Here is a 21,842-nt window from a genome sequence, read left to right as displayed (position 1 = left end):
ATCCCCTACACCCCTCCCTATCTCTGTCACCACCTCCATCACCTACACCCCCTCCCTATCTCTGTCACCACCTCCATCCCCTACACCCCTCCCTGTCTCTGTCACCCCTCCAGCCCCCTACACACCCTCCCTATCTCTGTCACCACCTCCAGCCCCTACATCCCCTCCCTATCTCTGTCACCCCCTCCGGCCCCTACACCCCCTCCCTATCTCTGTCACCCCCTCCGGCCCCTACACCCCCTCCCTATCTCTGTCACCCCCTCCGGCCCCTACACCCCCTCCCTATCTCTGTCACCCCCTCCGGCCCCTACACCCCCTCCCTATCTCTGTCACCCCCTCCGGCCCCTACACCCCCTCCCTATCTCTGTCACCCCTCCAGCCCCCTACACCCCCTCCCTATCTCTGTCACCCCCTCCATCCCCTCCCTATCTCTGTCACCCCCTCCGGCCCCTACACCCCCTCCCTATCTCTGTCACCCCCTCCATCCCCTACATCCCCTCCCTATCTCCGTCACCCCCTTCCTATCTCTGTCACCTCCTCCAGCCCCGACACCCTCGCCTTCTCCCTGTTACCCCCTGCACCCCCTCCAGTACCGGCCCCTGGAACATCCCCCGATTCCCATCACTGCGTCACTGGGGACCGTGCCTTCAGCTGCCTGGGTATGATTACAACATTTAAGAGGCATCTGGACGGGCACATGAATAGGATGGGTTTAGAGGGACATGGGCCAAATGCTGGCAAATGGGACCCTCACCGTGTCTCTGTGTCTCCCTAAAACCAATATTTTTCACCGAGCTGTTTTATCACCTGTGCCTTCATAATATATTCTCAGAGCCACGTTCTCTGGGAAGTGCCTGGGCATGTTGGATAATGTCTGCTGCATTGAGATAGTAACAGGGGCAGGCCATTCAGCCCCCTTTTGTGCTTCTTCCATCATTCACTGAGATTGTGGCTGGCCTGGGGCTGAACTCTGTTTATCTGCCTTTGGCCCTTATCCCGTTGTACATTTGCTGAACAGAAATTTCCCTCTCTCTCTCAGATTTAATCACAGGTTGTTTTAGTGGGGGTTGTAAGTCCTGTATTAGGCTACGCTGTCTCCCTGTGTTAGAGAGCCTTACCACACACAAACAGACCCTTTGGTCTAACTCACCCAGATCGACCAGACATTCCAATCTGACCCAGTCCCATTTGCCATCATTTGGCCCATGTCCCTCTAAACCCTTCCTATTCATGTGCCCGTCCAGATGCCTCTTAAATGTTGTAATCGTACCAGCCTCCAGCACTTGAGTGATGCTGTGAGAGAGTGTGAGAATGAGTGTGTGCGAATGTGAAAGAGGTTATCAATGTGTAAGGAAGTGTGTGTGTGTGTGTGTGTGTGTGTGTGTGTGTGTGTGTGTGTGTGTGTGTGTGTGTGTGTGTGTATTTGAAGGAGCGTGTGAATGTTTGTGTATGTTTGGGGGAAATTGTAAGAGTGTGTATGTGAGAGAGAATGAGAGGGAGGGTGTGCATGAGGTAGAGTGAGAATGTGAGAGTGCGTGTGTGTGAGAGAGAGAGAATGAGAGGGAGCATGTGTGCGTGAGAGCGAGGATGTGAGGGAGAGTGTGTATGTGTATATTTGAGGGAGAATGTGTGTGTTTGTATGTGAATGTGAAGGAGTGAGTGTGTGTGTAAATATGAGTGTGTGCATGTGGGTGTAAATGTGAGAATGTGGGCATGTTGTGACAGTGTGAGTTGAGTGACACTGTGTGTGTGAGAGATACTAAGTGTGTGCATGAGTGTGACACTATGAGCAAGTATGTGAGAGTGAGAGTTGAGTGACTGTGTGTATAAATATGACTGAGTTGAGTGTGTGTGAGAGACACCGAGTGAGTAAGTGTGTGTGACAGTGATAGTGTGTGAGTATGAGCATGTGACTGTGTGTGTGTGAGACAGTGTAAGTTGAGTATAAGTGTGTGAGTGTGACAGTGAGTTGAGTGTAAGTGTGTGTGTTGACAGTATGAGTGTGAGTGTTGACTGTGTGTGAGAGTGTGTGTGTGTGAGTGTGAGTTGAGTGTGAGTGTTGACAGTGTGAGTGTGACGGTCTGAGTTGAGTGTCTGTGTGTGTTGACAGTGAGTGTGAGTGAGTGAGTGTTGACAGTGTGTGTGAGTGTGATGGTGTGAGTTGAGTGTGAGTGTTGACAGTGTGTGTGTGTGACAGTGTGAGTGAGTGAGTGTTGACAGTGGGTGTGTGAGTGTGACACTGAGTTGAGTGTGTGTAACAGTGTGAGTGAGTGTGTTGACAGTGTGAGTTGAGTGTGTGTGTGTGTTGACAGTGAGTGTGAGTGAGTGTTGACAGTGTGTGAGTGTGACAGTGTGAGTTGAGTGTCTCTGTGTTGAGAGTGAGTGTGTTGACAGTGAGTGTGTGTGACACTGTGAGTTGAGTGTGTGTTGACAGTGTGTGTGACAGTATGAGTGAGTGTGTTGACAGTGTGTGTGTGACAGTGTGAGTTGAGTGTGTGTGTGTTGACAGCGTGTGAGAGTGTGATGGTGTGAGTTGAGTGTGAGTGTTGACAGTGTGTGTGAGTGTGACAGTGTGAGTGAGGGAGTGTTGACAGTGTGTGTGAGTTGAGTGTGTGTTGACAGTGTGTGTGACAGTATGAGTGAGTGTGTTGACAGTGTGTGAGTGTGACAGTGTGAGTTGAGTGTGTGTGTGTGTGTTGACAGTGAGTGTGAGTGAGTGAGCGTTGACAGTGAGTGTGAGTGTGTGCGTGTTGACGGTATGAGTGTGGGAGAGTCAGGCCCCTTTAGTAAAAGCTTGGACATGGGCCATGGAATGCAGCCAGTCCTTCCCAATCGGGTTATTGAGTTATTCAGTAACCACGAGTGACTGACGATCCGACTCTCACTCACCACACACCACCCAACCCTCCCCCCACTTTGTCGTCAGCGTCAATGTTTGCTTCTGCCTGAACAAGCAGTGACTCACTCACTGGGAGTGGGTGGGGGGGGAAATGTCGGGAACACAGGGAGCGACCGCAGGTACCTCGGGAGTGTCCGCCCCAATCGTCCCCGACCTTCCCACATCCCGGGCACCGCAGGGAGGAGTGTTTGCAACAGCTTCAGTCCGGAACAAGAACGGAAGTTGCTGGAAAAGCTCAGCAGGTCTGGCAGCATCTTTGAAGAAAAGGAATCACAGATCTGCTGAACTTTTCCAGCGACATCTGCTTTTGCTCCTAATTTACAGCATCCGCTGTTCTTTGGGTTTTTATTCAACTCCAGCCCGGGAATAGCAGCTGAGGCCATTCAGCCCATAGATTCTGCTATCAGTCAATGGGATCGTGGCTAATCTAATCATCCTCAACTCCACCTTGCTGCCTTTAACCGCCGCCCCCCCCACCATTTCCCTTTCTGATTCAAAAATCTATCTCAGCCTTGGATATACTGAATGACCCAGCCCCGACAGCCCTCAGTGGTAAAGAATTCCACAGACTGACTTGAAATCCCTCCTTGACACTGCGATCCAGGTGGATGACACTGTTACAGATGTGTTCGCTTCATACCTTGGCAGCATTAGAGCGATCAGCTTTAGTATCTATCAGCCAAACAGGTAGGCCGCGACCAGGAGAGGCAGTGGCCCTAGGCAGACCCTTGATTAAAAGACCCAGGGTATTGTCCTGGGGATGTGGGCTCACCAGACGGTGAAAGTTAAGTGCGATGAGGAACAAAAGTCTGGAATGAGAAAAAGGAGGGATTGCAGAACTCTGCGGGAGAGAGGGATCTGGGTGCCTCAATACACAAGGTTGGACAGGACATTGGTGAGGCTTCTTCTGGAATACTGCAGCTAGTTCTGGTCTCCCTGTTATAGGAAGGATATTATGAAGCTGGAAAGAGTTCAGAAGAGATTTACCAGGATGTTGCCGGGTGTGGAGGGTTTAAATTATAGAGAGAGACTGGAACATTTTACACTGCAACCCACGAGATTGAAAGGTGACTTCACAGAAGTTTGTAAAACCATGAAGGGTCCATGGACAAGGCTAATGGTAGGTGTACATTTCCCCAGGACAGGATTGACTGCCACGAGGGGTCATAGTTTGAAGGTGTTGGGAGGAAGGTGTAGAGGAGACGTCAGAGGGAGGTTCTTCACCCAGAGAGTCGTGAGTGCATGGAATAGTTTGCCAGTGGCAGTCGTGGAAGCAGAGTCATTAGTGACATTTAAGCGACTGCTGGGCATGCACATGGAGAGCAGTGAATTGAGGGGAATGTAGGTTAGGTTATTTTAGTTTTAGATTAGGATTAATCCACGGCACAATATCGTGAGCTGAAGGGCCTGTACTGTGCTGTACTTTTCTATGTTCTACTTCCCCGAGGATCGAGGATTTTAAGACTCGGGGCACATTTTTAAGGTCAGAGGAGAGAGATTTTAAAATGACACGAGGAGTCAGGTTTTTTTTACACAGAGGGTAGTTTGCATGTGGAATGAATTTCCAGAGGATGGGGGTACAGTTACAATATTTATAAGACATTTGGATAAGTAGATGAAAAGGAAATATTAGGAGGGATATGATCCGGGGGCAGGCAGGTGGGACTAGCTTAGTTCGGGATTATGGTCAGCATGGACCGGTTGGGCCGAAGGGTCTGTTTCTGAGCTGTATGACTACGAACTGGAGAATGTTAGTCTGCAGACACGATTGATCGGGAAGTTCAGAGCGAGATTGGAGGGTCATTGCCAGGAGGGTGGGTTACAAAGGAGTGGGAGATTTTTATAACTGTACAGATCGTTTGGTGCTTGTGTTCAGTTTCTGCTTCGCTGCTTAAGGCAGGACCTTACCTGTGTGGGCCGAGACTATTCACTCAATTGTCAGGCTGAAAGGCGTGACCTTGTTCAAGCCAGTTGAGTCAGACTGGGTGTGGATTAGTTAGGTTTAGGGAGCTCAAGGTCATGGAGGGAGTCAGGGTGAGGGTCACAGAGAAGTCAGGGTTATGGAGGGGGAGATGGGTATTGGTGGGGAGCGGAAGGATGCAAACTGATCACCCCAGGCCCTCGGCCCGGTCCCATGGCCAAGCAGAGAGTCCCCTGTGTAGGCCTCACTCATTGTTTGGGCCTCCTTCCCCAGGGCCTTGCACATCCCGACAGCAGCGGGTCACTCACCGTGAAACACCAGGCCTCGAGGCTGGCCTGGGCTTTTCGTCTTGGCCCCAGGTCGGGCGGGGGGGGGTCTCCGTCTCCCTCTACCACACCCAGGAGTGATCGTCGTCCCATTGCTCGCCCGGCTCCTTCTGAGAGGGTGCAGCGAATCTAACTGGAGTCTTGTGCTCCCCAACGCCTTGGGAAGGATGGTTTGGAGTTGGAGAGGGTGCAGAGGAGGAATAAATAAAACTAAGGGACCAGCATGATGGCCGTGTTACCGTGCTCTTAATCTTGATCTAATGTCCAATTCTGGCTTGCTTCCCCAGGGCCGGACTATCATGTGAAGAAAGATTGAGTCTGATAGGACTATGTCCATTGGGTTCTAGATGAATGAGGGGAATCTCGTAGAAACCTAGAAAATTCTAACAGGGCAAAGACAGGAAGGATGTTCCCGATGACCTGCGGAGCCCAGGACCAGAGGGGTCACAGTCTAAAGATTGTGCAGTGTACCATTTCAGACTGACATCAGAAGAAATGTCTTCACCCAGAGAGCGGGGAGCCTGTGGAATTCTGTGTCACAGAAGGCAATCGAGGGCAAATATTGAATGTTTTTGGTGGTTGGGAAGCTATCGCTGAGAATTCTTAGGGGTAGGATGTACATGCATTTGGAAAAGCACGGCCTCATTAGGGATGGTTCAGTGCAGGGCAGGTCATGCCTTACCAACTGGAATGAATTTCTTGAGGAGGTGACAGAGGCGATTGATAAGGGTAAAGCAGCAGGTGGTGTGAATTTTAGTAAGGCTTTCGACAAGGTCCCTCAAATTAGGCTTATCCAGAAGATCAAGACGCAAGAGATCCCCAGTGACACGGCGCGTTGATTCAGAATTGGCTTATCCAGAGAAAGTCTTGGTGGAAGGGTGTTTCTCGTTGGACGTTGAAAGAATGATACAGCACAGGAAGCGGCCCTTCGGCCCTCCAAGCATGTGCTGACATCTTTTTCCCCTCCATACTAAAACTGTCTTCACTTACAGGATCCCTATCCCTCTATTCCCTTCCTATTCGTCCCGGTGCTTCTTGAATGCTGCTGCTGTATCTGCTTCCACTAGCAGTGCGTTCCAGGCACTCACCAACCTTTGTGTGAAGAACATGCCTCGCACTTCTCTTTTAAAACATCCCCTCTCGCACCTTGAACCTGTGCCCCCAGTAACTGACCCCTCCACCTTGGGAAAAATCCTCATACTTTCCACTTTATCCACACCATTCATAATCTTATAAACTTCTATCAGGTTGCCCCCTCAACCTCCTGCGATCCAGTGAAAACAAACCCTTTCTTCATCGCTAAAATCACCCCCATACCAGGCAACATCCTGGTACACCGTTCCTGTACCCTCTTCAAAGCATGCACATCCTACTGATAATGTGGTGGCCAGAATTGCACACCTTATTCCAAGTGCGGCCGAACTAAAGTTCTACTAAGCTGCAGCATAACTTGTCTATCCTTATACTCAATGTCCTTTCCAATGAAGGAATGCATGCCATAAGCCTTTTGTACTGCCTTATCGACCTGCGCGATCACCTTCAGTGATCTGTGGACGTGCACACCCAGATCCCTCTGCATGTCAATGCTCCTCAGGGTTCTGCCGTTCACTATATAATTCCCACCTCTGCTTGACCTTCCAAATTACAACACCTCACATTTTCCAGATTAAACTCCAACTTCCATTTTTCTGCCCATGTCGCCAACTGGTCTTGCATCCTCTGACAATCCTCCTGACTATCTGCAACTTCATCAATCTTTGTGTCATCTGCAAACTTACTAATCAGACCAGCTACATTTCCTCCAAATCATTTATATGGACCATGAACAGCAGAGGTCCCAGCTCTGATCCTGGTGGAACCCCACTGGTCACAGCCCTCCATTCCAAAAAGCATCCTTTCCACCACTACCCTCTGTCTCTTCTGACTGAGCCAGTTCTGTATCCAACTCGCCAGTTCACCCTGAACACCACGTGACTTCACCTTTTGTACCAGTCTGCCATGAGGGACTTCGTCAAATGAAGTCCATGCAAACATCAGTTGGTTTTCCATCAAGCACCATCATCGTTTCCTCAAAAAACTTGATCAAGTTAGTGAGGCATGATCTTCCCCTAACATGCTGTTCTTTGCTAATCAGTCCATTTGCTTCTAAATGCTTTGGATCTTGCCCTGAGTATCTTTTCCCTGCCACCAACATGAGGCTCACAGTTTGTAACTAGTGGTGTTCCGCAGGGATCAGTACTGGGACCTCGACTGTAATATATACAGAGTTAGTAAGTTTGCAGATGATTCAAAGGATTGGTGGAGTTGGGTAGAGGGTTGTCAAAGGATACAGTGGGATATAGATCAGTTGCAAGCATTGGTGGAGAAGTGGCGGATAGATTTTAATCTGGGGAAGTGTTGGAAATCAAACACTGAGGAAAGTGATGATGGCAGGATCCTAAACTGCATTGATGTACAGAGGGATCTTGGCTTCCACAGCTCTCTGAAAGTGACCACGCAAGTAGATCAGGCGGTAAAGAAGGCGAAAGGCATGCTCGCTGTTATTGTTTGGGGAATTGAGTACAAGAGTCAGGATGTTACATTGCAGCTTTGTAAGACTTTGGTCACACTTAAAGTATTGTGTTCAGTTCCGGCCCTGCACATTACAGGAAGGATGTGGGGACTTTGGAGAGGGTGCGGAACAGCTTTACCAGGATGCTGCCTGGATTGGAGGGCATGAGCTGTAAGGAGAGGTTAGAAAAACTCAGGCTGTTTTCTCTGGAGCAGCGATGGCTGAGGGGAGACCCAACAGGAGTCTATAAAATCATGAGATGCACGGATAGGGTTGAGGTCACAACCTTTTCCCCACAGTTGAAACATCCAATACGAGGAGGCATTTACCGCCACGCATCCCGCTCCCCTTCCATCCGTCCCCGCCATCCCGCTCCCCTTCCATCCGTCCCCGCCATCCCGCTCCACTTCCTTCCGTCCCCGCCATCCCGCTCCCCTTCCTTCCGTCCCCGCCATCCCGCTCCCCTTCCTTCCGTCCCCCCTCCACCCTGCACCCCTTCCTTCTATCCCCCTCCACCCGCTCCCCTTCCATCCGTCCCCGCCATCCCGCTCCCCTTCCTCCGTCCCCACCATCCCACTCCCCTTCCTTCCGTCCACCCCCATCTCGCTCCACTTCCTTCCGTCCACCCCCATCCCGCTCCCCTTCCTTCCATACCCCCTCCACCCCGCACCCCTTCCTTCCATCCCCCCTCCACCCCGCTCCCCTTCCTTCCATCCCCCCCAACCCCGACCCCCCTTCCTACCATACCCCCTCCACCCTGCTCCCCTTCCTTCCATCCCCCCTCCATCCTGTTCCCCTTCCTTCTATCCCCCTCCACCCTGCTCCCCTTCCTTCCATACCCCCCAACCCCGCCCCTTTCCTTCCATACCCCCTCCACCCTGCTCCCCTTCCTTCTATCCCCCTCCACCCCGCACCCAGTCCTTCCATCCCCCCCAACCCTGCCCCGCCTTCCTTCCATTCCCCCTCCACCCTGCTCCCCTTCCTTCTATCCCCCTCCACCCCGCTCCCCTTCCTTCCATCCCCCCTCCACCCCGCTCCCCTTTCTTCCGTCCACCCCCATCCCGCTCCCCTTCCTTCCGTCCACCCCCATCCCACTCCCATCCGTCCACCCCCATCCCGCTTCCCTTCCTTCCATACCCCCTCCACCCCGCACCCCTTCCTTCCATCCCCCCTCCACCCCGATCCCCTTCCTTCCATCCCCCCTCCACCCTGCTCCCCTTGCTTCTATCCCCCACCACCCCGCTCCCTTTCCTTCCATCCCCCCCAACCCCGCCCCCCCTTCCTTCCATCCCCCCCAACCCTGCTCCCCTTCCTTCCGTCCCCCCTCCACCCCGCTCCCCTTCCTTCCGTCCCCCCTCCACCCCGCTCCCCTTCCTTCCGTCCACCCCCATCCCGCTCCCCTTCCTTCCGTCCACCCCCATCCCACTCCCATCCGTCCACCCCCATCCCGCTTCCCTTCCTTCCATACCCCCTCCACCCCGCACCCCTTCCTTCCATCCCCCCTCCACCCCGATCCCCTTCCTTCCATCCCCCCTCCACCCTGCTCCCCTTGCTTCTATCCCCCACCACCCCGCTCCCTTTCCTTCCATTCCCCCCAACCCCGCCCCCCCCTTCCTTCCATCCTCCCCAACCCTGCTCCCCTTCCTTCCATACCCCCTCCACCCTGCTCCTCTTCCTTCTATCCCCCTCCACCCCGCTCCCCTTCCTTCCATCCCCCCCCAACCCCGCCCCCCCTTCCTTCCATCCCCCCCTCCACCCTGCTCCCCTTCCTTCCATCCCCCCTCCACCCTGCTCCCCTTCCTTCTATCCCCCTCCACCCCGCTCCCCTTCCTTCCATCCCCCCCATTCCTTCAGTCCACCCGCATCCCGCTTCCCTTCCTTCCATCCACCCCCATCCCGCTCCCCTTCCATCCATCCCCCCCCAACCCCGCTCCCCATCCCGCTCCCCTTCCTTCCGTCCACCCCCATCCCACTCCCCTTCCTTCCATCCCCCCTCCATCCCGCTCCCCTTCCTTCCGTTCCCCCCCATCCCGCTCCCATTCCTTCGGTCCACCCCCACCCCGCTCCCCTTCCTTCCATCCCCCCCAAGCCATTCCCCTTCCATCCGTTCCCCCCTCCACCCCGATCCCCTTCCTTCCATCCACCCTCCACCCCACTCCCCTTCCTTCCATACCCCCTCCACCCCGCTCCCCTTCCTTCCATCCACCCTCCATCCCGCTCCCCTTCCTTCCATCCCCCCTCCACCCCGCTCCCCTTCCTTCCGTCCACCCCCATCCCGCTCCCCTTCCTTCCATACCCCCTCCACCCCGCACCCCTTCCTTCCATAGCCCCTCCACCCTGCTCCCCTTCCTTCTATCCCCCTCCACCCTGCTCCCCTTCCTTCCATCCCCCCTGCACCCTGCTCCCCTTCCTTCTATCCCCCTCCACCCCGCTCCCCTTCCTTCCATCCCCCCCATTCCTTCCATCCACCCCCCATCACGCTCCCCTTCCATCCATACCCAGCAACCCCGCTCCACATCCCACTCCCCTTCCTTCCATCCCCCCCATCCCCCTCCCCTTCCTTCCATCCCCCCTCCACCCCGCTCCCCTTCCAAACATACCCCCTCCATCCCGCTCCCCTTCCTTCCATACCCCGTCCACCCCGCTCCCCTTTCTTCCGCCCCCCCTCCACCCCGCACCCCTTCCTTCCATCCCCCCCAACCCTGCTCCCCTACCTTCCATCCCCCCCAACCCCGCCCCCTTCCTTCCATACCCCCTCCACCCTGCTCCCCTTCCTTCTATCCCCCTCCACCCCGCTCCCCTTCCTTCCATCCCCCCAACCCCGCCCCCCTTCCTTCCATACCCCCTCCACCCTGCTCCCCTTCCTTCCATCCCCCCCATTCCTTCCATCCACCCCCCATCACGCTCCCCTTCCATCCATACCCCGCAACCCCGTTCCCCATCCCACTCCCCTTCCTTCCATCCCCCCCATCCCCCTCCCCTTCCTTCCATCCCCCCGTCCACCCCGCTCCCCTTCCTTCCGTCCCCCCTCCACCCCGCTCCGCTTCCTTCCGTCCCCCCTCCACCCCGCTCCCCTTCCTTCCGTCCCCCCTCCACCCCGCTCCACTTCCTTCCATACCCCGTCCACCCCGCTCCCCTTCCTTCCATACCCCCTCCACCCCGCTCCGCTTCCTTCCGTCCCCCCTCCACCCCGCTCCTCTTCCTTCCGTCCCCCCTCCACCCCGCTCCCCTTCCTTCCGTCCCCCCTCCACCCCGCTCCCCTTCCTTCCGTCCCCCCTCCACCCCGCTCCGCTTCCTTCCGTCCCCCCTCCACCCCGCTCCCCTTCCTTCCGCCCACCCCCATCCCGCTCCCCTTCCTTCCGTCCACCCCCATCCCGCTCCCCTTCCTTCCGTCCCCCCCATCCTGCTCCCCTTCCTTCCGTCCACCCCCATCCCACTCCCCTTCCTTCCATGCCCCCTCCACCCCGCACCCCTTCCTTCCATACCCCCTCCACCCTGCTCCCCTTCCTTCCATCCCCCCTCCACCCTGCTCCCCTTCCTTCCATCCCCCTCCACCCCGCTCCCCTTCCTTCCATCCACCCCCAACCCTGCTCCCCTTCCTTCCATCCCCCCTCCACCCTGCTCCCCTTCCTTCCATCCCCCCTCCACCCTGCTCCCCTTCCTTCCATCCCCCTCCACCCCGCTCCCCTTCCTTCCATCCACCCCCAACCCTGCTCCCCTTCCTTCCATCCCCCTCCACCCCGCTCCCCTTCCTTCCATACCCCCCCAACCCTGCTCCCCTTCCTTCCATCCCCCCTCCACCCTGCTCCCCTTCCTTCTATCCCCCTCCACCCCGCTCCCCTTCCTTCCATCCTCCCCAACCCCGCCCCCCTTCCTCCATCCCCCTCTCCACCCTGCTCCCCTTCCTTCCATCCCCCCTCCACCCTGCTCCCCTTCCTTCTATCCCCCTCCACCCCGCTCCCCTTCCTTCCATCCCCCCCATTCCTTCCGTCCACCCGCATCCCGCTCCCCTTCCTTCCATCCACCCCTATCCCGCTCCCCTTCCTTCCGTCCCCCCTCCACCCCGCTCCGCTTCCTTCCGTCCCCCCTCCACCCCGCTCCCCTTCCTTCCGTCCCCCCTCCACCCCGCTCCACTTCCTTCCATACCCCGTCCACCCCGCTCCCCTTCCTTCCATACCCCCTCCACCCCGCTCCGCTTCCTTCCGTCCCCCCTCCACCCCGCTCCTCTTCCTTCCGTCCCCCCTCCACCCCGCTCCCCTTCCTTCCGTCCCCCCTCCACCCCGCTCCCCTTCCTTCCGTCCCCCCTCCACCCCGCTCCGCTTCCTTCTGTCCCCCCTCCACCCCGCTCCCCTTCCTTCCGTCCCCCCTCCACCCCGCTCCACTTCCTTCCATACCCCGTCCACCCCGCTCCCCTTCCTTCCATACCCCCTCCACCCCGCTCCGCTTCCTTCCGTCCCCCCTCCACCCCGCTCCTCTTCCTTCCGTCCCCCCTCCACCCCGCTCCCCTTCCTTCCGTCCCCCCTCCACCCCGCTCCCCTTCCTTCCGTCCCCCCTCCACCCCGCTCCGCTTCCTTCCGTCCCCCCTCCACCCCGCTCCCCTTCCTTCCGCCCACCCCCATCCCGCTCCCCTTCCTTCCGTCCACCCCCATCCCGCTCCCCTTCCTTCCGTCCCCCCCATCCTGCTCCCCTTCCTTCCGTCCACCCCCATCCCACTCCCCTTCCTTCCATGCCCCCTCCACCCCGCACCCCTTCCTTCCATACCCCCTCCACCCTGCTCCCCTTCCTTCCATCCCCCCTCCACCCTGCTCCCCTTCCTTCCATCCCCCTCCACCCCGCTCCCCTTCCTTCCATCCACCCCCAACCCTGCTCCCCTTCCTTCCATCCCCCCTCCACCCTGCTCCCCTTCCTTCCATCCCCCCTCCACCCTGCTCCCCTTCCTTCCATCCCCCTCCACCCCGCTCCCCTTCCTTCCATCCACCCCCAACCCTGCTCCCCTTCCTTCCATCCCCCTCCACCCCGCTCCCCTTCCTTCCATACCCCCCCAACCCTGCTCCCCTTCCTTCCATCCCCCCTCCACCCTGCTCCCCTTCCTTCTATCCCCCTCCACCCCGCTCCCCTTCCTTCCATCCCCCCCATTCCTTCCGTCCACCCGCATCCCGCTCCCCTTCCTTCCGTCCCCCCTCCACCCCGCTCCGCTTCCTTCCGTCCCCCCTCCACCCCGCTCCCCTTCCTTCCGTCCCCCCTCCACCCCGCTCCACTTCCTTCCATACCCCGTCCACCCCGCTCCCCTTCCTTCCATACCCCCTCCACCCCGCTCCGCTTCCTTCCGTCCCCCCTCCACCCCGCTCCTCTTCCTTCCGTCCCCCCTCCACCCCGCTCCCCTTCCTTCCGTCCCCCCTCCACCCCGCTCCCCTTCCTTCCGTCCCCCCTCCACCCCGCTCCGCTTCCTTCCGTCCCCCCTCCACCCCGCTCCCCTTCCTTCCGCCCACCCCCATCCCGCTCCCCTTCCTTCCGTCCACCCCCATCCCGCTCCCCTTCCTTCCGTCCCCCCCATCCTGCTCCCCTTCCTTCCGTCCACCCCCATCCCACTCCCCTTCCTTCCATGCCCCCTCCACCCCGCACCCCTTCCTTCCATACCCCCTCCACCCTGCTCCCCTTCCTTCCATCCCCCCTCCACCCTGCTCCCCTTCCTTCCATCCCCCTCCACCCCGCTCCCCTTCCTTCCATCCACCCCCAACCCTGCTCCCCTTCCTTCCATCCCCCCTCCACCCTGCTCCCCTTCCTTCCATCCCCCCTCCACCCTGCTCCCCTTCCTTCCATCCCCCTCCACCCCGCTCCCCTTCCTTCCATCCACCCCCAACCCTGCTCCCCTTCCTTCCATCCCCCTCCACCCCGCTCCCCTTCCTTCCATACCCCCCCAACCCTGCTCCCCTTCCTTCCATCCCCCCTCCACCCTGCTCCCCTTCCTTCTATCCCCCTCCACCCCGCTCCCCTTCCTTCCATCCTCCCCAACCCCGCCCCCCTTCCTCCATCCCCCTCTCCACCCTGCTCCCCTTCCTTCCATCCCCCCTCCACCCTGCTCCCCTTCCTTCTATCCCCCTCCACCCCGCTCCCCTTCCTTCCATCCCCCCCATTCCTTCCGTCCACCCGCATCCCGCTCCCCTTCCTTCCATCCACCCCTATCCCGCTCCCCTTCCATCCATCCCCCCCCAACCCCGCTCTCATTCCTTCCGTTCACCCATCCGCTCCCATTCCTTCTGTCCACCCCCACCCCGCTCCCCATCCTTCCATCCCCCCCCATCCCGAACCCCATCCTTCCATCCCCCATCCCGCTCCCCATCCTTCCATCCCCCGATCCCGCTCCCCATCCTTCCATCCCCCGCCATCCCTCTCCCCATCCTTCCATCCCCCCCATCCTGATCCCCATCCTTCCATCCCCCCATCCCAAACCCCATCCTTCCATCCCCCATCCCGCTCCCCATCCTTCCATCCCCCCCATCCTGCTCCCCATCCTTCCATCCCCCCATCCCGAACCCCATCCTTCCATCCCCCGCCATCCCACTCCCCATCCTTCCATCCCCCCCATCCCACTCCCCATCCTTCCATCCCCCCCATCCCTCTCCCCATCCTTCCATCCCCCGAATCCGCTCCCCATCCTTCCATCCCCCCATCCCGATCCCCATCCTTCCATCCCCCCCATCCCACTCCCCATCCTTCCATCCCCCCCATCCCACTCCCCATCCTTCCATCCCCCCAATCCTTCCATTCCCCCCCATCCTTCCATCCCCCTCCTGTCCCGCACACCTTCCTTCCATCCCCCTCCCGTCCTGCTCCCCTTCCTTCCATTCCCCTCCCGTCCCACTCCTCTTCCTTCCGTCTGCCTCCCGTCCCGCTCCCCTTCCTTCCATCCCACTCCCCTTCCTTCCATCCGCCTCCCGTCCCGCTCCCCTTCCTTCCATCCGCCTCCCGTCCTGCTCCCCTTCCTTCCATCCCCCTCCCGTCCCGCTTCCCTTCCTTCCATCCCCCTCCCCTTCCTTCCATCCCCCTCCCGTCCCGCTTCCCTTCCTTCCATCCGCCTCCTGTCCCGCTCCCCTTGCTTCCATCGCCCTCCCCTTCCTTCCATCCCCCCCTTGCTTCCATCCCCCCCCTCACGCTCCCCTTCCTTCCATCTCCCCCCACCGTCACGCTCCCCTTCCTTCCTTCCCCCCATCCCCCTCCCCTTCCTTCCTTCCCCCCATCCCGCTCCCCTTCCTTCCTTCCCCCCATCCCGCTCCCCTTCCTTCCTTCCCCCCATCCCCCTCCCCTCCCCTTCCTTCCCCCATCCCCCTCCCCTCCCCTTCCTTCCCCCATCCCCCTCCCCTCCCCTTCCTTCCATCCCCCCATCCCGCTCCCCTTCCTTCCATCTGCCCTACACCCCGCTCCCCTTCCTTCCATCTGCCCTCCACCCCGCTCCCCTTCCTTCCATCTGCCTTCCGTCCCGCTCCCCTTCCTTCCATCCCCCCCCGTCACGCTCCCCTTCCTTCCATCACACCCCCCCATCCCACTCCCCTTCCTTCCTTCCATCTCCCCATTCCCCTCCCCTTCCCTCCCCCCCTCCCAAACACTGTGCACTGAGGGTCGTGGGGGGGGGGGGGGGGTGCGGTGGGGTGGTGAGGGAGAGAATGGCCAGAATTTGGCACTGAGCTTCCTGCACTCCCACCCTGCTGTAAGTGCCGAGATGGTTGCAGATCCTTCTTGCACCCCCCCCGCCCATTACCGCAAACCCCCTCCCCACCCCCTCCGCCAAGAACCACAGCTTCCCTCCATCGTGGGAGCTCCTGCTGCAGCTCACCATAAATCACTGCCGAATCACAGGGATAGAGCAGAAACTTCCTGCAGCTCTCAGTTGGTGAGTTTACAGAAATAATTCCCAGTTACATTGACTCTCTCACACAGTGGCAAGCCCCTCCCTGGTGCTTTCCAGAGGATGAACAGGTGAAACTTGACTCCCAGCCATTTCAAGGTGCACTGGATCACGTGACCAAAAGCTCAGCCAAAAAATAAAATTGCATTGACATTAGCGTTGGAAGAGCATGGTGAGAGTGAGGTAGCGGGATCCAGGGAGAGAATTCCCTGATCTTGAGGTTGGCAAAGGGAGCAGTTGTACTTGGTTCGGGATCGAATGCTTCGGAGCACTCTGAGAGTGTGAGAGGCGCCACAGAAACGCAGCTTTAATTTACCAGAGTTGAACCTTGACCCCCCTTCATTTATCCAGTTTTGCTCGATGGCTCTCAGTTCACTCTGGTGCTTTTCGCTGAAATGCTGTCACGTTTAAAGCGATGGGCCATGAGGTGGATTAGCGTCAATGGGCTGAACGACCCCTTCTATGCTGCAAAGCAGTCAACTTGACGAGGGTCATTGCAGATGGAGGCTCAACTCCCCCTCCCATTCCTCAGACAACATGTCCATCATGGGCCTCCTGCAGTGCCACAATGGTGCCACCCGAAGGTTGCAGGAACAGTAACTCATATTCCGCTTGGGAACCCTGCAGCCCAATGGTATCAATGTGGACTTCACCAGTTTCAAAATCTCCCCTTCCCCCACCGCATCCCAAAACCAGCCCAGTTTGTCCCCTCCCCCCACTGCACCACACAACCAGCCCAGCTCTTTCCCTCCCGCCCACTGCATCCCAAAACCAGTCCAACCTGTCTCTGCCTCCCTAACCGGTTCTTCCTCTCACCCATCCCTTCCTCCCACCCCAAGCCGCACCTCCATCTCCTACCTACTAACCTCATCCCACCTCCTTGACCTGTCCGTCTGCCCTGGACTGACCTATCCCCTCCCTACCTCCCCACCTATACTCTCCTCTCCACCTATCTTCTTTTCTCTCCATCTTCGGTCCGCCTCCCCCTCTCTCCCTATTTATTCCAGAACCCTCTCCCCATCCCCCTCTCTGATGAAGGGTCTAGGCCCGAAACGTCAGCTTTTGTGCTCCTGAGATGCTGCTTGGCCTGCTGTGTCCATCCAGCTTCACACTTTATCATCTTTGCCTGGCTGAGTCCTGGGTCACTGGGCACACACTGACCTTTTGCCCTACTGCCCCACTCGATGCTGTGACCAAAGTGCTTTGTTTTCTAGGTGACTGCTGGCTGTTGGCGGCCATTGCCTCCCTGACTCTGAATGAGAAGATCCTACATCGAGTGGTACCTCATGGCCAGGGCTTCCAGCACCAGTACTGTGGAATCTTCCATTTCCAGGTAGCATTTGCCGGTGGAGGGGTCGGTGTGGAATCTTCCATCTCCGGATGGTGTTTGGGGGCAGGGGCTGGTGTGGAACCTTCCATTTCCAGGTAGAGTTGGGGGTGGTATTTGGTGTGGAATCTCCCATTTCCAGGTAGCATTGAGAAAGGTGTTGACATTGAATCTTCCATTTCTAGGTAGCGTTGGGTGGGAGGGTTTGGCGTGGAATCTTCCATTTCCAGGTAGCGTTGTGGGGTCATGGAGGGGGGAGGTGTTGGTATGGAATCTTCCATTTCCAGGTAGAGTTTGGGGCAGAGGTTGGCATGGAATCTTCCATTTTTAAGTAGCATTGGGTGGAGGGGTTGCCATTTCCAGGTAGTGTTGGGGTGGTCGGGGTTGGAAAGAGGGGTTGGTGTGGTATCTTCCATTTCGAGGTATTGTGGGCAGATGGGGTGGTTTTTGTGTGGAATCTTCCATTTCCAGAAAGTTGGCAGGGGGCACAGTTGCATGGGCATTTGGGAGAGGTGTGGAATCCTCCTTTTCCATGTAGTGAGGTGGTGCGGGGAAAATGGGGTGGAATCTTCCATTCCCAGGTAGTGTGGGGGTGGGGTTGGTGTGGAGACCTCCATTTCCAGATGATGGTTGATGGAGGAAGTTGGGTGAGATTGAGGTAGAGAGGGTTCCTTGATGATGTTAACTGCTGCTCCCCATTTCCCCACATCTCTCTCTTCCCCCACCCCGACTTCCTCCCTAACCACCCCCCTTACAGTTCTGGCAGTTTGGCGAATGGGTAGAGGTGGTGATCGATGACCGTCTCCCGGTGAAAGATGGAAAGCTGGTGTTTGTGCACTCGGCAGCGAGGAACGAGTTCTGGAGTGCCCTCCTGGAGAAAGCCTACGCCAAGTGAGTCAGTGCTAGGCCCGGCCTGGATTTCCTGGTTCTGGCCTCTCTCTGTCGTTCGCTGGCTGACCCTTGACCCCTTCAGCCCACTGCCTCTGCGCCAGGCTGCCCGCCAAGTGTTGGCAGGGCCTTCAGTCATTTGTAAATGATCCCTAATGCCCCCTGCCTGCGCCCCTGGGGCATTGGGAGGCCTGCTGTGCTCCTTGTCCATTCCTCGGCCCTTTCTCTCCCTCTGGGTGGCACGGTGGCTCAGTGGTTAGCACTGCATCCTCACAGCTCCAGGGACCCGGGTTCGATCCCACCCTCGGGCGACTGTCTATGTGGAGTTTGCACATTCTCCCTGTGTCTGCGTGGGTTTCCTCCGGGTGCTCCGGTTTCCTCCCACAGTCCAAAGATGTGCAGGCTAGGGTGGGTTGGCCATGCTAAATTGCCCGTAGTGTTCAGGGGTGTGTGGGTTATAGGGGGATGGGTTTGGGTTGGATGCTGCAAGGGGTGGTGTAGACTTGTTGGGCCGAAGGGCCTGTTTCCACACTGTAGGGAATCTAATCTAATCTTTCCCCGTATCCCTGTCATTCCTACTCCTTTGGCGTATTTAACGAGGAGTTGATGAGAGTTTTGTTGAGGCCTGAGCTGGAGTTGTGTGAGAGTGAGTGTGAGATCCTGGTCTCCTTTTCCAAGGAACGCAATGTCTGTCACAGCAGAGAGTCGCTAAGACTGATCCCTGAGATGACGGGATTGTCGGGTGAGGCAGGGGGTTGGGGAAGGGAGGGGATTGAGGAGACCGAGCCTGCGCATTTCTGGAGATTTGAAGAATGAGGGACGGTTAGCATGATGAAAGGCAGGAGATTTCGAGGGGATTTGAGGAAAAGCTGAGGGTGGTGGAGATCTGGAATGCCTCGGGAGGGGAGTTGAGTCAAGAAACCTCAACTTTTTAAAAAGGGCTTGGGCGAGTAATGTTATAATAATGAAAGCTATGAGGCCTAGTGTAGGTACTGGTGTATTTTTGGTCGTGTAGATGGATCAAAGGGCCTTGTACACACTGTATGATCTGGTTGAAGAATACAAAATTCTTATAAGGTTTTAGTTGGGAGTGGGGGGGAGGGATTCTGATGGACTTTCTTCAGCCCCAGAGAGTCTGGATGACTTTTCATCAGAGATTTCAGTACCTATCAAATTTGTTTGTTTGAAAAAGCGACGAGGCATGGCTATCTTTGAATTTATGTTTCTAATTAAATAGATCGATGTCAGGCAAGTCTCATGATCTCACATCCTGTTAGTCTGCACGCAGCAGCTTATGTAGTGTTTAGATTTCTTGACCCCTCATGCATTCAGAGTTTGCGACAAATTATGTCCCTTTAGCCTCGTGTCAAACCTTCAGTTAATGGCTCAGTGAAAAACAAACCGTGTATATTAAAATAAAATCCAATAAGTTTGGAAATGTCAACAGCATTCTGTTCTGTGGGGACTAATGGAGATTACTACCTCACTTGTAGTAATTGCTGAGTCCATTTCGATCACTGGCCACAATTCCAGGGTCGTTCCTAAAATGTCAATGCTCTTGAATTTACGGAAACTGGGTGTTTTTTTTTCAAATGACAAATCTATTTGTCTCCCTCCTCCATCTCATTTCTCCTCATCCAGCTCTCCCTCTTTTCATCTGCTGCACTCTGCCTGGCTACTGATCACAAAGTGTCTCACGCCCTGCCTCCCTCTCACACTGTCATCCTTAAATGGTTCTGTCTCTCTCTCTCCCTCTCTGCCCCATCTCCCTCCCTCCCTCCCTCCTTCTTTCTGAACTTCCCGCCAAACCTCTCTTACTGACACTAACACACTATCTGTGAACCAACCTTCTCTGCTTGGGAGTTTCTGTCTCTCTCTCCTCACCTGGGAATCAGGCCCAGTCTCTCGCTCCCTCTCTCTCTCTCTCAATCCCTCACTCTCTCTCTCTCGCTCCCTGGGAATCAGGCCTATTCTCGCTCCCTCTGTCTCGCTCCCTCTGTCTCTAGCTCCCCTCTGTCTCTAGCTCCCCCTCTGTCTCGCTCCCTGGGAATCAGGCCCATTCTCTCTCTCTCTCTCTCGCTCCCTGGGAATCAGGCCCATTCTCGCTCCCTCTCTCTCTCGCTCCCTCTCTCTCTCTCACTCCCTGGGAATCAGGCCCATTCTCGCTCCCTCTCTCTGTCTTGCTCCCTGGGAATCAGGCCCATTCTCTCTCTCTCTCTCGCTCCCTGGGAATCAGGCCCATTCTCGCTCCCTCTCTCTCTCGCTCCCTCTCTCTCTCGCTCCCTCTCTCTCTCTCACTCCCTGGGAATCAGGCCCATTCTCACTCCCTGTCTCTCTCTTGCTCCCTCTCTCTCTCTTGCTCCCTCTCTCTCTCACTCCCTCTCTCTCTCTCACTCCCTCTCTCTCTCTCACTCCCTGGGAATCAGGCCCATTCTCGCTCCCTCTCTCTCTCTTGCTCCCTGGGAATCAGGCCCATTCTCTCTCTCTCTCTCGCTCCCTGGGAATCAGGCCCATTCTCGCTCCCTCTCTCTCTCTTGCTCCCTCTCTCTCTCACTCCCTCTCTCTCTCTCACTCCCTCTCTCTCTCTCACTCCCTGGGAATCAGGCCCATTCTCGCTCCCTCTCTCTCTCTTGCTCCCTGGGAATCAGGCCCATTCTTGCTCCCTGTCTCTCTCTTGCTCTCTCTCTCTCTCTCACTCCCTCTCTCTCTCGCTCCCTGGGAATCAGGCCCATTCTCTCTCCCTCTCTCTCTCTCTCGCTCTCTGTTTGCCTGGGAATCAGGCCCATTCTCTCTCTCTCGCTCTCGCTCCCTCTCTCTCTCGCTGCCTGGGAATCAGGCCCATTCTCTCTCTTTCCCTCTCTCTCACTTTTTTTCTCTCTCTCTCCCTCTGCCTGGGAGTCCATCTCTCTCGTCACATTATCTCCCAGAGTTCGCCAGGAGCCTCACTGATGGCCCGATGGGCCGAGGAGTGGCAGATGGAGTTTAATTTAGATAAGTGTGAGGTGCGGCGTTTTGGAAAGGCAAACGAAGGCAGGACTTACACACTTAATGGGAAGGTCCTGGGAGTGTTGCTGAACAAAATGACCTTGGGGAGCAGATGATGACAGTTCCCTGAAAGTGGAGTTGCGGGTAGACAGGGCGGTGAGGAAGGTGTTCGGTACGCTTGCCTTTATTGGTCAGTGTATTGAGTATAGGGAGTTGGGAGGTTATGTTGTGTCTCTACGGGACATTGGTTAGGGCCATTTTTGGAAAACCGTGTTCAATTCTGGTCTCCCTGCTCTCGGAAGGATTTCGTGAAACCTGAAAAGATTCAGACAAGATTTACAAGCATGTTGGAGTGTTTGAGCTTCAGGGAGAGGTTGAATAGGCTGGAGCTATTTTCCCTGGAGCGTCGGAGGCTGAGGGGTGACCTTATAGAGAGGTTTATAAAATCATGAGGGACATGGATAGGGTGAATAGACAAGGCCTTTTCCCCCAGGGTGGGGGGGGAGTCCAAAACTAGAGGGGCATAGGTTTAAGGTGAGAGGGGGAGGATTTAAAAGGGACCTAAGGGGTAACTGTTTCACACAGAGGGTGGTGCGTGTATGGAATGAGCTGCCAGAGGAAGTGGTGGGGGCTGGTACAGTTACAGCATTTAAAAGGCATCTGGATGGGGACATGGATAGGAAGGGGTTAGAGGGATATGGGCCAAATGGGGCTGGATTGATTTAGGGTATCTGGTTGGCACAGATGCGTTGGTCTAAGGGTATGTTTCTGTGCTGTACAGCTCTCTGATTCCCTCCATATTTCTCCCCTCTGTACAGATTATGTGGCTGCTATGAAGCCCTCGCGGGAGGAAGTACATCAGAAGGTTTTGAAGACTTCACGGGAGGAGTGACCGAAATGTATGACCTCTGCAAATCGCCCTCTGACCTTTACCGAATTATCCAAAAGGCTCTGGAACGAGGCTCCCTCATGGGCTGCTCCATCGATGTAAGCTCTGTTTGGCTAATTCACCAGGCATGCTCAGTCTTGCCTCTCCGACAGT

The 21,842-nt window shown here is 56.7% G+C and overlaps 1 protein-coding gene across 2 annotated transcripts in view; it reads left to right on the top strand.

Moving 5' to 3' along the window:
- LOC125449282 (calpain-1 catalytic subunit-like) overlaps positions 1-21,842 on the top strand; it is a 129,098-nt gene that overhangs the window by 86,195 nt on the left and 21,061 nt on the right. The window contains exons 4-6 of one of the 2 annotated variants that reach the window (XM_059641513.1): positions 16,815-16,933; positions 17,685-17,818; positions 21,619-21,787. In XM_059641513.1, the coding sequence (XP_059497496.1) occupies positions 16,815-16,933; positions 17,685-17,818; positions 21,619-21,787 (422 nt within the window). Of the gene's footprint in view, positions 1-16,814; positions 16,934-17,347; positions 17,399-17,684; positions 17,819-21,618; positions 21,788-21,842 lie in introns of those variants that run through there. The other variant, XM_059641514.1, reaches the window with a different exon arrangement.

This window comes from Stegostoma tigrinum, chromosome 42 (assembly GCF_030684315.1).
Source record: "Stegostoma tigrinum isolate sSteTig4 chromosome 42, sSteTig4.hap1, whole genome shotgun sequence".
NCBI classification, from domain to species: domain Eukaryota; kingdom Metazoa; phylum Chordata; class Chondrichthyes; order Orectolobiformes; family Stegostomatidae; genus Stegostoma; species Stegostoma tigrinum.
Note: the sequence above shows the minus strand (reverse complement) of the source record. Positions and strands in the feature narration are given on the sequence as shown.